At 34.8% G+C, this 13890-nt stretch overlaps 1 protein-coding gene across 5 annotated transcripts in view; it reads right to left on the bottom strand.

Moving 5' to 3' along the window:
- The window catches only part of LPIN1 (lipin 1), a 78619-nt gene that overhangs the window by 11841 nt on the left and 52888 nt on the right, over positions 1–13890 (bottom strand). For 3 of the 5 annotated variants that reach the window (XM_085218030.1, XM_085218032.1, XM_085218033.1), the window contains 9 exons: positions 13370–13557; positions 12196–12289; positions 10924–10993; positions 8012–8104; positions 6670–6746; positions 6150–6197; positions 4456–4600; positions 2795–2943; positions 1453–1539 (listed from right to left, as the gene is read on the bottom strand). In XM_085218030.1, coding sequence (XP_085074156.1) covers positions 1453–1539; positions 2795–2943; positions 4456–4600; positions 6150–6197; positions 6670–6746; positions 8012–8104; positions 10924–10993; positions 12196–12289; positions 13370–13557 — 951 coding nt within the window. The remainder of the gene's footprint in view (positions 1–1452; positions 1540–2794; positions 2944–4455; positions 4601–6149; positions 6198–6669; positions 6747–8011; positions 8105–10923; positions 10994–12195; positions 12290–13369; positions 13558–13890) is intronic. The other 2 variants (XM_085218031.1, XM_085218034.1) reach the window with 1 other exon arrangement.

The raw sequence follows: 13890 nt of genomic DNA, 5'->3' as shown, positions 1-13890 counted from the left end.
AAGACAATACAGAGTCTACAGACAGGAACCGAATTCCAGTATCTGAATTCACATGCTGTCCTGTTTTTTCTCTTATCTTGTATGTCTATACAAGAACTAGAGGATGAATCAGTGTCTCTGGCATAATTTAGATTCCACTAACCATGGTTTATAATTTATCATTTATGTAAAATAAAAAGTAATAAACAAGTCCTAACATAACCACAGTGCATAGAACAAGTCAGATTACCTAAAGGAACAGTTAAGATATGTTCCAGAGGTTCTTCAAACAGCTGTGGTAAGCTCAATATACAAGAGCAGCTGAATGTGATGTAAGAAAATATATTCTTTTTTCCCAGTGTCTGTTCAACATGTACAGTCAACAATCACTAAAACTTGTTGATGCTAAAAATCTGGATGTATGATTATCAGAATACAACAGACACTTCATCTGATCCCATTCAGATATCGATTAACTTTTCTCCTAGCTTCTTTTTTCCTCCCCTCAACTACTACTGACAAAGCTCACTATCCTCTCAAAACAGTTCTCCTATTCACACTCAGAGGAAACATCAAGTTTTTCTTAGTTCCTCAGGCCCTGTGCAACATGTATCTCAATAACTTTCAACACCTTTAAAGTATTTTAATATTTGTAAATTTGCAGCTAAATAATGGATTAACAGCAAATATTCATATAGGCAAAAAATGAAATAAATCATATAATTATCAGTAACAAAGACCACCACCACTGTATATAAACACAGTGAGAACCTTAAATGGTCCATTCCTACTCAAGATAGATACTACGCTATAGAAATTTAATATTTAGACAGCTGTGTCTACACTTGTTCTCTCAACTCCCTTTCTGCTTGCCAGAAACAGCAGAAATTCTCCTAAACTGACTCATCTCAGGTATTTTAGATTTCATCCATGCACAGCAGATAAAGAAACCCATGCTTTTCTACTCACCACTTCAAAAGAAAAACAACTAAGCAATTAGTTTAGATTAGACACCTAACTTCCAGATAAGTAAGCTTTGGCAAGAACTCCACTTGCAGGGACCACCCTCAGCTAAACAATCCTTTAGATGTTTTGCAATGTCTATCCTCAAGGATAGATAGGAAAGTCTCATACGTTAATGCTGTTGCAACTCCCAGGTTGCAAGAAAACTTCCACTTACTGAAGCTATACAACTCATTTAGATTACTACATTTTTTCTGAACTGAACTGTATCTGTTTGGGATGATTAGGAGAATAATTGCTACTCATTAATTCACAGGAGATTTCTGTTCCTGGTATCACAAAGCAGGTATTGGTCTGGCTATCAGACAGCAGACAGTTACACTATGTATGCAAAGAGATACTGATGAGATTTCTGTAATCATAACAGTCTATAAAGATTTCAACTTTTGTGTGCAAATGAATAAAAACACACCAGTCACAGATATATGAACAGATTTACTGAATACTCACTGGCTCACTTTATGGTACAACTTTGCAATCCCTTGGTGTGTCCAATCTTTGCCAAGAGTAGGCAAAATATGACCTAAAGTATCTGACCTGAATAAAAGAAGAACAATGTGGTTGAAATGAAGAACAAAAAACAAACTTACTGCTTTCAACTAATAACAGATGAGATTAATATAAGTCCCTCTAATTAAATTACCTAGCTGCACAAGAAAATTAGATTTTCTACAGGGTACTGATTGCAATCAGAAGAGGGTGAGATTATTCCCTTTTCTTTCAAGACAGTCTTGACACATCTATGCTGTTTTAATCAGCCTAGTTCCCCAAGACTTGTTTTCTCAGACAAGTTAGTGAGCCATAAGAAGGAAGCTACAGCATACAGACTACCAGTTAGACCTATGGAGTAGACCAGTTAGTATTAAGTATACTTTTTAGGGTTTACATTTTCTAAATAAACCAAATCTAACTATAAGGTAGGTAAGATTGTAAACTTCCAAGCGTTCTAACTTCTTCAAATAACCAAGCTGGCAGTTGGTCATATATAGTTATACTAGTTTCAACATATTTCCCACTCTACATAAAAGAAAATTATTTACAGTACAATAAAATTTACAAGTACAAAGAATTGAGCACCTCACTAGATCAATTGTTATAAGGATACACAGCAAGAAATCCAACCACTCTAATTATCTTGCATCTTATAGAGAAAAGATTTGGCAATGGATTAGGATTCACAACAGTATTGTAAGGTGAAGGGATTCAATTACTGTCCAGACAAAGAGAAGAGTAGGTCTCATTTACTTTGCTGAAACTTAAGAAAATAAAAAAGGCAGAGGAACTAATTCGTGTTGGCAACCAAAAAACAGTTAGCCCTTCAACTGATTAATTGTAACGGAAAAAAAAAGTTCAAGCTTCAGTTCAAATCAAATATTTTAATTCAGCCCAGATTAGTTTTGGAAATCCTTTTGTTCATTTTTTTGTTTGTTTGTTTGTCTGGTTTTTTTTTTGTTTTGTTTTGTTTTTGTTTTGTTTTGTTTTTTTTTTTTGCATCTATTGTACATCACAAGTGTGATAGAGCAAGAACCCTATGATTCTGTGGAATGCCGTGCAACACTGCTGTGAATGCTATCACAAAACACCAAAAAGTGAAAAACTGAAAAGTGAGTGCTTATGGCATGTTTCTTTATGAAATAATGATTCTAGCCAGTGAGTTTTGCAGTGTTTGAAAACAAACAAAACTGAAGCAAAGAAAAAACACACAGACTCCACAGGATACTAAAATACAATTCTTTTGGTTTTTAGTCCAATGGACAGAGGCAAATAAATAGTCCCCTTTTCATGAACTCACCGTGTAATTGTTCCATCTATGTCAGAAATTATAACCTTGTCATCCCAATTCCATAGGTAAATGGTGCCTTCGCAGCGGCAAGTACCTTGATATTGTGTTGTAACACTAAAGGTCACATCATTGGGACCATTCTTCAGCTTTAAGCTTTTCTGCAAGACATTATTAGCAAGATTATCAACAATTTGAGCACGTGAAACAGACATCAGGCAGAACAGAAAGCTATAGATGGCTGTTGCTTTGGTCACACAACCTTACTGCTTTCAGCAGAGCCATTTTCTAAGTCAGGTCAGAAGAGATTTGTCACATATGGTGAATATGAAGCATTAATTTATGGAACAGAATGAAAAAAAAAAAAATCTGATTCATGGTAAGTGACAGGAAGGAGCATCCTGAAAGGTTCACATGCAATAATGAATATGGAAGGTTTCTCATACCATGATAAAGATACAGATATGGAGAGAGAAGCATGGGTAACAAGTAGCGCCATGAACAGTGAAAACAGACAGAGTGCTTATGTGTGGATTTATGTTACATGGATCTACATTGGCACATTTCTAGTCTATAATAACCCACCTATTATCCTTCAGTTTCCGAAGTTCCTTAACTTTCCCATCATGCTGCCCTTCCCTTTCACTTAGGAATTAATTGGGCATGAGACTACTAATTTGATCTTTATGTAGGCTCAACCACTCATTTTCACAAAACCTGTAGGAGTTTCTTCCTTTAAGTGTTCTTAGTTATATTCCATTTAATTGTTCAGTGAGTTAATATGCAAAATGAAGGTGTGAATGCAGATGGGAAATTGATGAGTCCTATCTACTGTGTCATCAAGAATCCCGTCCAAGAGTAGTTCTGGCTTCTGCTAATTACTACAAGGTTTACGTATCTGAAAAGGACATATATATTTGTAACCAAGTAATATATTTGTGTAGCCCTTGTTTTCTGCCTGATTTAGGAAGTTACAACCACATTTCATCCATCTCTTGAGAAAAATTCAAAATTCCTTTCAAACTATTTAGGCAGTAAGCAATAGGCTGAAGAATGCTGTACTTCTCATATGAGTTTCCTTTAGAAAATTAATTGGTTGTAGAAAAGATGACAAAAAATATTTCATTAAGTAGCCCATTTTTCCAAAATCCAATTGGCACATGCAAAACATAGAGCAGCAACAGTTTTGTCACCATTAGTCAGAATGCATTCTGTCACAGAGGAAGACAAGAAATTAATAGTCTGGCTTCATAGTGAGTGCACAAGTAGCTCTTTCAAAAGTTACTAACAAAGAACTGCATTTACATAATAATGTCTGTCTGTTTATTAACGGGAGGGTGGAGGCAGAAAAGAGACCTCTGGGTTGACACAAACTTTACACAACACAGAAAAGATGTGGTTCCAGTATACCCAGGTGCAAAACACACACTTCAGAAATAATTTTGGTATTTGTCTAAATGGGCTCCAAATCTCTGAACCCCAGCATTTCCTGAAGGAACATTCATGCATAATACTGAGAAGAAAAAGGAAAAGATAGCTTTAAAAGTGTTGTAATGAGATGGAATTAAATGTAAGAAGTAAAAAAATAATTAAACCTTACAAGTCTGGATAACAATATTGTTCTCGTTGCATTAGAAATGACATTTCAGTACAAAGATGTAAAACCAACTCACAAGCTGGTCAGAAGTTAGTCGAAGTGTTTTTTTGTAACTAATTCCAGACAATAATGAGAGATGACTCGAGTTGGCTTGTAATGACCCAAGGTTTTGTTTGGCAGCTCTAGGGTCTTCATCGCTCGAAGAAGATTCATCTTTTATTCTGGAACAGTGCACACAGAAAATGATGCTATCATGTCCATAAATGCATCTCAGTATCCATTAAAAATGCATTAACAGTGAGTCACCAAATAAGTTATTGATTCTCTGATCCTGTTTCACAAGAGGTCATTCACAGCAGGGCTTTTAAATATATCAATGGAGTGCTGAATTTTCATTCATGCTTGTTCCCCATTATTAATACTTGGATTCCCATGGGGTCCCTTCCAACCCCCCATAATTCTGTGATTCACTTGCCTATATGCTATTTTTCACCACTTAAATTTAACAGATAAGAATTAATGTTATGTTGACTCAAAAAAACTCAGTGGTAAGTATTCATTTTTATATATGTTGTTTCTTTAATATATTTAAAAAAATACTGAAACTACAGAAAATTCTCGTTTCTCAGTGCAAGAAAAAGAAGTTTGCTGTGCTGGTGTTTTGTTGTGCTTTTTCGTTTGTTTTCCCTAATTTAGCAGTTAATAAAAGCATTCGGGAATCTGGTCATCCCTTCTCTCCTCTGTTATGGGTGGGATATGATGCCAAGTGATTACAATTTTATCATCAAAAAACTCCTCCTTTTTCTGCAAGCAATTATCGGGTTATTCTTTTCCACGATCTGCAGTATTATCTTATTCAGGCTAAAGTAAAAACAAAAAAACACTTGACTGAGCTCCTTTAGATAGAGGCAAAGTTTCTCTACAATACACAAAACTATCACCTAGGGAAGATAAAATATCCCTTCAGATCCTGCAAATATAATCTCTAAAACTACTAAAGCTACTGGGTCCATTTCCATCACAGCTGGACATTCTTTGATGTCAGGAAGTCTTGACCTATTATCAAGATGGTACATGACATGACTAACAACATTTTAAAATCCATCTTAATATCCTTTGTAACATCAAATCTCAAAAGTTTTATTCAACATCCCACTTGTGCTCTGTTTGTAAGCAATAAATTCTTAATGGCAGATTTTTAAGATCAGTTAAAACTTAAAGAGTACTGACTACAGAATTCTGTCTGCTTGAAATCCTAATCCCACTTCAAAACCTATCTTTCAACAACCATGTAAAAGATATCAGACCTAAACGTCACTTATCAAAAAAGGGAACTCAGTCTTTTTTATTCCTTTGTTAGAACTCAGAACAGAGACAAGCAAATCAATAACTACATCCCATTCTCCTGGAATGCAACTGCTTAAAGAACTACAGCTACTGCATTTTTTTCTACCATGGTGACCCTTGAGTTTCACACAGTGAGTATAAAGCATATTTAAATCTGTATGATATGGCCCTCTTCAGCTCTAAGCACAACATGTATGAGATGTCTTTACAGTCCAAACTGAATGCACAGCAATGATACAAGATAGGAGAGCTGCCTCTGGCTATCTCATCTCCTCAACAGTTTCTGAGGAAAATTAAGACTCACCATACAGAGCCTTTATGAGAGATTCTAGCTATACAGTATGATTAATTTGGAGCATGATAATGAACAGATTTCTGCAATCCTTAAAAGAACTAATAAAAAAAACTAGAAAACTTTCCTACCTATTGCATCTGAAAAGAAGCCTGCGAAGTGTTAGGCTCCTGAACTTCCTAAAATACGCAGGAAGAAATTTAAATGTGAAGCCATAAATCAGGATTTTAGCACATGTGAACCGAAAACAACCTGGGATAATCTATGATGCTGCCTTGAAAACTTCAGAGATTCATATAGTTTTGCAGTACTGCTTCAATTATTGTTTGGTTTTTTTTTTTTTTTTTTTTTTTTTTTTGTTGTTGTTTTGGTCAAATGGCTGGAATATGTGTTGTAGAATTACCAGCCAAACCATAAGCTAAAAATGCCAAAGCACACTTGCAAGGTCTGCAATCCATGTCTATAGCTTTGATATCTTACACACAATTTATTACTCACTGCATCAAATATTTACTTCACACAGTATGTATTTTTCATCGCATCAAATATTTACTTAATGCAGTACTTCTTGGTTCAAATATAGAAACAGCTTGATCTCACTTTTAAATTATAATTCTTGCTCATTTCAGGTAGAGCAAACTTCTTGAGTACCTGTTTGCCATGCTCATCTGTGAAGAGTCTTCTCCTTTAAGTCTACTCCCACTGATACCTTGTTCTGCCTTTGTTTCCTATAAGAATACAAGAAAGTATACAAATTAAAGAAAAGTTACATGCAAAGATCAAGTACAGGTGTTGTTTTTTTTTTTCCATGTTGGTCCCTTTTACTTTATCTGTGATTAAACAGGGAAAATTGCATGGATTTCTTAAAGAATAAAGGCTGTGCAAAATAAACAATGCAAATACAAAACTCAGAAGAATAATTAAGATTTAGTTTTACACAAATACAGAACTCAGATTTCATATAGCTGGCACTCTTGAAGTTCCAGAATCAAACTTCTCAGTTAGTCACAAATAGCTAAATTTCACTTGAAAACCAAAACCATCTGGAAAAATAGAGTTACCTTTCACGGAATTATTAAAATCTTTAATCCAATAAAACATTTCACATGATTTTTACTCTGAGTTGATGCTAAGTTCTATCAATTTCTTCCCAGAAGAAGAAAGATTTTTGAGTAGTGAATGACTTATGAGAAACAAAGAATAAAAACTTCCCCTTGTCCATTTACAGCTTTATAGATAAGCAACCGCTTCCACTGAGAAAGAAATTCTAAATATTTCAAGCTGCACAAACTAAAATCTCAGGATCTAAAGCTCATATCCACAGACCAGTACAGTGGTTATTTCAAGCAAAGCTAAGAGTTAATCTATCGAGGTACAACCATAAAAACATATCTCCAAGTACTAATGCTTCAATAGTATAAATGAATATGAAGTGGTTTTATTAGCCAACTTTAAAGATTAAACATGTCTAGACAGGAGATCAATATTTCATATAAAATTTTGCCTTTTTCACTGTGCTTTAATGTTCATTCACGGCTTTAAGGCTGTTACCACAAACTTCTAATATTCAGAAAAGAAATTTAAGATGACTTTAAAAGTAATGTAAGTTTTCCATCTTAGGTTTTACTGAACTTTACAGTGCACTCTAATCATAAATATCTTTGTTCTTCAACTGTGAATAAAAGTGCAGAAAGACAGGCAAAACTTGAGGCACGCCTCTTCAAATCTAGGTTCCCAGACAAAGATTTAATTTGATAGATAACATTGTCTCCTATTTGGAGGAAAAAAAAAAAAAAAAAAAAGGCAGAACCAAAACACTGCAAGCAAACTTCTTAGGTAGGGTCTGATCGAAGGCTTTCCTGAAGTCAGACTTCAGATGCTGTTTAAGTGACTTTTGACATGCAAATCCTCAGCCAAAGTGAATATGAAGCAAAGTTCTGAAGGATGAATTTGGAGGTAGCTAGCCTTTCCAACGCTTGCTTCTTAAGCTTACCTCTTTAATAGTGCTGTTCCTCCCTCTCCAGGAAAACCACCATCTTCCACCTTTTTTGGGCATCTTGTCTCTCATTATAGATTCCACAGTGGCCTGTGATAAATGGATGGTAACATAAAAAGAAACCAAAACAAAGGACAACCTGATATATGTAAATGAAAGAGTGCAAATGCACAATTTTAACTAATAATAAACAGAATAAAAGTAAACATACTGTCTGCGGACCATAAATTCTACTAAAGCAAAATCTAATGGTATCCAGCACTGCTCTGAAGTAACTTAAACATGAATACTTATGGAATTTTTAAAAGAAAAATGAAAGGACAAAAATCAAAGGAGGAAAAAAAAAGCATAAATAGGTATTAGTATAATGCCTAGAATGGAGAAGCTACTGTTTTGTTTTTTTTTTTTTTTACATTACTTAGTACAAATTATATTTTAAAAAAAAGCACAATAAACAAATGAGTAAAAAAGATCACTTCCTGAAAGAGTTGTCATGAAAAACAGTAAAAAAAAGAAAAAAACAGCATGCAAGATGGTCATTTTCATTTATGAATAACTATGAAGTACATAACTCATAATAAGCTAGGATAAAGAAAGTTAGTAGTTTTAAATGAGGTTAGCATGATACTATGAACTTGACTGACAGTGTTAAGTCTTTTTGTGCTTTCTCTTTTAAACCTTTGCTAATTTCAATATACTGTATACACTGGGTTCCTAGTAGAAAAAAAAGTTTCTTCCAATAACTATGATTAGAGTGATTTAGAACAAGACTTGAATTCATCCAACCACGAGAGTGAGGGGGGAAAAAAAAAAAAAAAAAAAAACACCGAAGGGGAAATGCTACAATAAAGGTATCTACAGTGTTCAGTGTGTCCTAGAATAGCTTAGCCACAGGTTTTATAATAGCCTCTACTGTAAATGAAGTCACTGAAATAAAATTGCACTGTTGAAAAGGAAAAAAAAAAAAAAAAAAAAAAAAAACAGAACTGATTCAAGAAAAGCTAGCAGTTCAGGTTATGCAGAAATACACCTTTTCTCAGTTTTTCCACAGGTTTTCCTTCACTATATTATCTCAAGTATAAGAGAAAAGAGAGAAGTGACAGAGGAATGAAGCTGAGCAAAGAAGTTGAAGTTTTTTTTAGACACAAAACAACAAGTGCAGATGGAACTACTGAGAAAATAAGAGTTGAGAACAATGGCTACAGTTTAAAGATGTTATCAAACATATGGACAACTTCAAACAGATGTACTACTGATTTTTAATTAGACAATGTATTTGCTTACAGTTAAGCACGTATTTAAGCATATTTTGCAGAATGTCTGTTTTGTTTTTTTTTTAAATAATAGCTTGAGTTTTCAAACACTTCATAAAGCCTGTTTTGATGAAGTATCTTAATATTTCAATACTTTAGTTACATTATTTCAGCAAATCATAATTCTTATAAATAAGTGATTAAGAAAACCAGTAGAATGACTGGTAGCATAAACGAGTAATTGTGACTTCAGCAGTACAGCTTAAACTATTAAGCTTTTCCAATCACACAGCCTCTGCCAACTGTAAGTATTAGCTTCTTCACCCTATGAAAATTGTCATCTAGAAAGATACCAGTATAGAGAATGCAAGTGAATTAAAAAAAATACAACAGTGAATTTCAGATAACCTATATGAATAATGGTGTAACCATAAAATCGTTGAAGGAATTGTTATTTCCTCTTAAAAGTATTTCATACCTATTGCTTCTACTTATTCTTCCTTGGCAAAAGACAAAATATTTAGATCAGGCATCTAAATATTGAATTACAAAGGTAGTTACCCTGCACTGGAGGATGCAGGATAACTACCTGTATTGCCACTGGAGACCAATATGTGCTGATGGGACGAATCGTGGCTTTGATGATGACTGGAATATTTGCAATAGCACAAAAAAAATATCTAGTTCTGTAATACTCTGAAATTCAAGCCTGATTTACCAGATGTTTATGACTTTTAGGATCAGTTTAATGTATTGAGTCAGGAGTTGGACTCAATGATCCTTATGCATCCCTTCCTATTAGCAATATTCTATGATTTTATATTGTCTGTCTGTATTTATATGTGATACAGCACTAAGACAGAAAGAACATAGTAGTAGAGTATTACTTCAAGTTTTGGCAAAAGAATTCAAACAGATTACAAAGATACACAAAGAACTGCAAGGGACAGAAGTAAAGTTTAGTTTACAAAGGATACTAAATCCATGGCCAACTAGGTTACAAATTAGTGCCAATGTTGATACTTACTCCTTTATAAATAGTCACAGTAACATGTATTTCTATCCTGATCATCTCTCTGGCACTAGGTCACATGTAATTGAACTAAGTACATCAGCATGTTTAATATAAACAACCAGACAGCTGTCACATAGTCATAGCTATCTGTCACTGCCTACCTGAGTTGGTTATGACCAACCAACTGAGAAATGGAGAACTAACAAGCTATAGACCTTCCCTGTCCAGTACTTAAGTTGCATTCAAGTAAGGTTGAAATCCTTGACTTCAATTTTTATTTGCCAATATATGCTGTACATAGATAAAATGAAGAAAGTCATCAATGTTCAGATACAGTAAACATTAAGGTGAGTCAATCTAACTTATGTTTACAATCTGTATTAATGCAGGAAAACAGGAGAAGATAAAGAGATCAAGTTCAAAATACTTGTAATGATCTTAGCTTAGAAAGTAAAAACTATTCACAAACAAAATCTAGCTTATACTAAGAGCTAAATAAGTAAGACTAAGGGAATGGTTTAGTGCGAATACACATGCCTTTATAACATAACCCCTTTTATCTGCCTTAGTTAATGATATGCCTTAATATACAGCAAAACATCAAAGCTTCCGCTCTGACCAACCTTCATATTCAATCTCACCTTTGGCAAAGGTTTCTGGAATGCCTGCATTGCCAGCAGAAGGGGACCAGCTGTTGTCCAGTTGTAGTATCTAGCATTTAAGAAAGACAATTATTTTGTAATCCCAAAGTTCCAATACACAATCTAGTATTTATCATACAGTAGGTTAAACCTGTGAAGATTCTTTAGCACAGGTACTTAATGCCTCATCAGCAAATGAGCTTAGTTTCTGGTTTTGGTTTTGTTTTTTTAAACAGGTAGTTTTCAATGGTTTTGCATCAAGTCACTACACTAAGGTTAGGAATCTGAGTCTGTAGGATGTTAAACTTTTACTATGATGTGCTGAACACAGCTCAACTACTGTTACAGACTGTAGTATGAATAGAAAAGTATCGTCCTCTCTTTCCAAAGCACCAGTAGGCAGGTAAATGTTACCTACAAAAAAAGTCAGAGCTATATGACAAAGAAATAAATGACTCTCCTCGTCTCCTCTCTGATGCAGACAAGGTCATCACATACTCAATCCCATATGCGATTAAAAACTATTCCATAAGGATGCACCAAGTATCAGATTTATATGTGCAATTTCTATAACTAAGGGTAGCTTAAATTCTAACCGCAGCACAAAGGCATAATCTCTCTTCTACTCTAAAAAGAAAATATTAGCTGCAAGTGGCTGTAAAGTTAAAATACCCTCCAAATAGCTGCATCTGGCATAGACCATAGTGCTGCACTGCTCGGCAACACAAATGTATGAAATAATATCTTTAGCCTTCCAGAAACAGAAGTCTCATACTCAGTGGGTGAATTCGGACAAATGTGGAAAGAATGATGCTTCTATAGAGGCATACTAGTAAAAACAGTCAGCTTTATAAACACAACCTATTGCATATGGAGGGTTTGAAGCAGAACATCACAATCCTGGAAATATTAACTTGGATCAAGGCAAGCCTTAGCAAGTTCAGATCCTACTTCATTTTTACTCTATCAATTCAGAATGAACACTATTAGTTTTTAATATGAGTTTCATGAAATTCAGATTGTGTCAGTTAGCTGTGGCAGGTGATCTGAAGCTCCTCTTTACTTTAGCCTCAAGGAGAAGAGAGAACTGTAAGAAAAAGCTTGAATTCACTTGAAAGCCGAGTCTTTCTAAATGAATGTATGGTACAAAAGTTCAAAACCTATTTTTTGGCTATAGTGATGTCGGTCTAACACAATGAAGTACCACAGCAGAGCTTTTGTTGCAACAGTAAGAATCATTTCTCCTTACTTACTCCATGGAAATATACTTACTTATTTCCAATCTTAACCACAAGGTTAGGGTCATCAATGATAGCAGGATTGTCCACAAACTGCTGATACGTTATTGCATGTTCTAAGAATTCTTCTGTTGGGGAAAAGAAGAAAGCAAACAAGTCATGCTTTTATAGATTCCCCCTGAGATGGGCCAGTCTAAAAGAAAACATATTGCTTTCACACTCAGTGCTTGCCCTTGACTACTGGGGTACTGAGATCAGTAGACATACTGAAGCAAGACATTCAGAAATTTCAATCTCAGAAGATACTGAGGGTTTCTTTGTGTACTGCTGGGTATTTTCCCCTTTAAAATACAAGCTAAGAGAAAGTTTAGGGATAGGCCTGTGAGGAGGAAAACTAGGCTTCTAAGAAAAGAATGGAAGTATTTCCTCATGCCTCTTACTGACCCTTTGTCCAAATTAGGAATAGGACCTGGTGGGCTTACATATGCATAAACCAATGCATAAGCAAAAACTTGCCCACTTGTACAGCTTACAGTAAAATAATAACCATCTATGAACAAACATCTTTTCCTCTACTGCAGCTCCTCCAACAAAATCCCCATCGTATACAGGTGATCTGAATAACAAGCATTACTCAAATTACAATATAATCAAAATCCATAATAACTAGCTTCTGAACAGCAATCAGCATAACATCAGGCTCATGGGTTTATAACTCCATGTTATTGCAGAATTCGCATTTTTTAAACCATTTATCTTCACAATATGCAGCTGAAAGTTTAAAGAACCAAACACTCTCAAATGATTTAACTCAAGAGTCACACAAGAAATGGAAGGTACAGCAGCTGTTGCCATTTACAAACCAGACCATCTTTTAATTCCTGGCATGGACACCAGAGTATTTCCTGGCTATACATAATACCAGGTGACAAAAGACCATGCACACTGCTATGATATAAAATCGGTATTATCAGGAAATACATACACACTTTTCAAAAACATAGCATACAGAAGATTATTAAAAGGTGTTAAAAATAGTAAAATGATAAAGAGCTTCTAATTATGAAAAAAATCTAGGAAATTTGTCATTTCAGGAAGCGTTTTCTAAACATATTCCTACATACAGCCACAGGAGGGCACTGCTCCCTTGATAAAGGATGTTCAGACTTGGTCGAGAGCACACGCCTGTATCGCAGGTCAATCTGTACCTTTGGTTATCTCTTTGTTGTCCGTGAGGCCTCCACAGAGAGAAATGGCAATGGAGGGCAAATCTCTGGTTCCATCTGAGGTGCTTTCAACACCACTGTCAGCACCTGAACTCCCAAAAGATTGTGGAGAATGAGTGGCAGATCGTGTCCCTGCGTCATTTGTGTTTCTGTTTTGTGTGTTATCTCCACTGAAAAAGAAAGATCAGACATTCATTCTTCATGTATCCATTCCCAAATTCTCTCCCGTCAACATATACTGTTTAGATCAGATGCATGCTTTAGAATAAAGAGAAATAAATTTGCTGACTTTTGCCATAAAATTTAAACAAAGTAGCACAGATCTCACTTGTCCTTTAGAATTAGATTGCGTCTACTAAATTTCCTTAGCTACTCATGTATAATTAAGGTTATTTACAAGAGAAAGGGAAAATAATATACAGTAAAAGCTTAGCGGACAACCTAAGACGGCTATAATCAAAATTTCTACTAGGAGAATTGTTCCCAAACAAAGTTTGTACATT

The sequence above is a fragment of the Meleagris gallopavo genome, chromosome 2 (genome assembly GCF_905368555.1).
Source record: "Meleagris gallopavo chromosome 2, MGAL_WU_HG_1.1, whole genome shotgun sequence".
Lineage (NCBI taxonomy): Eukaryota > Metazoa > Chordata > Aves > Galliformes > Phasianidae > Meleagris > Meleagris gallopavo.
The sequence above is the reverse complement of the archived record's forward strand: the minus strand, read 5'-3'. Positions and strand labels throughout refer to the sequence as shown.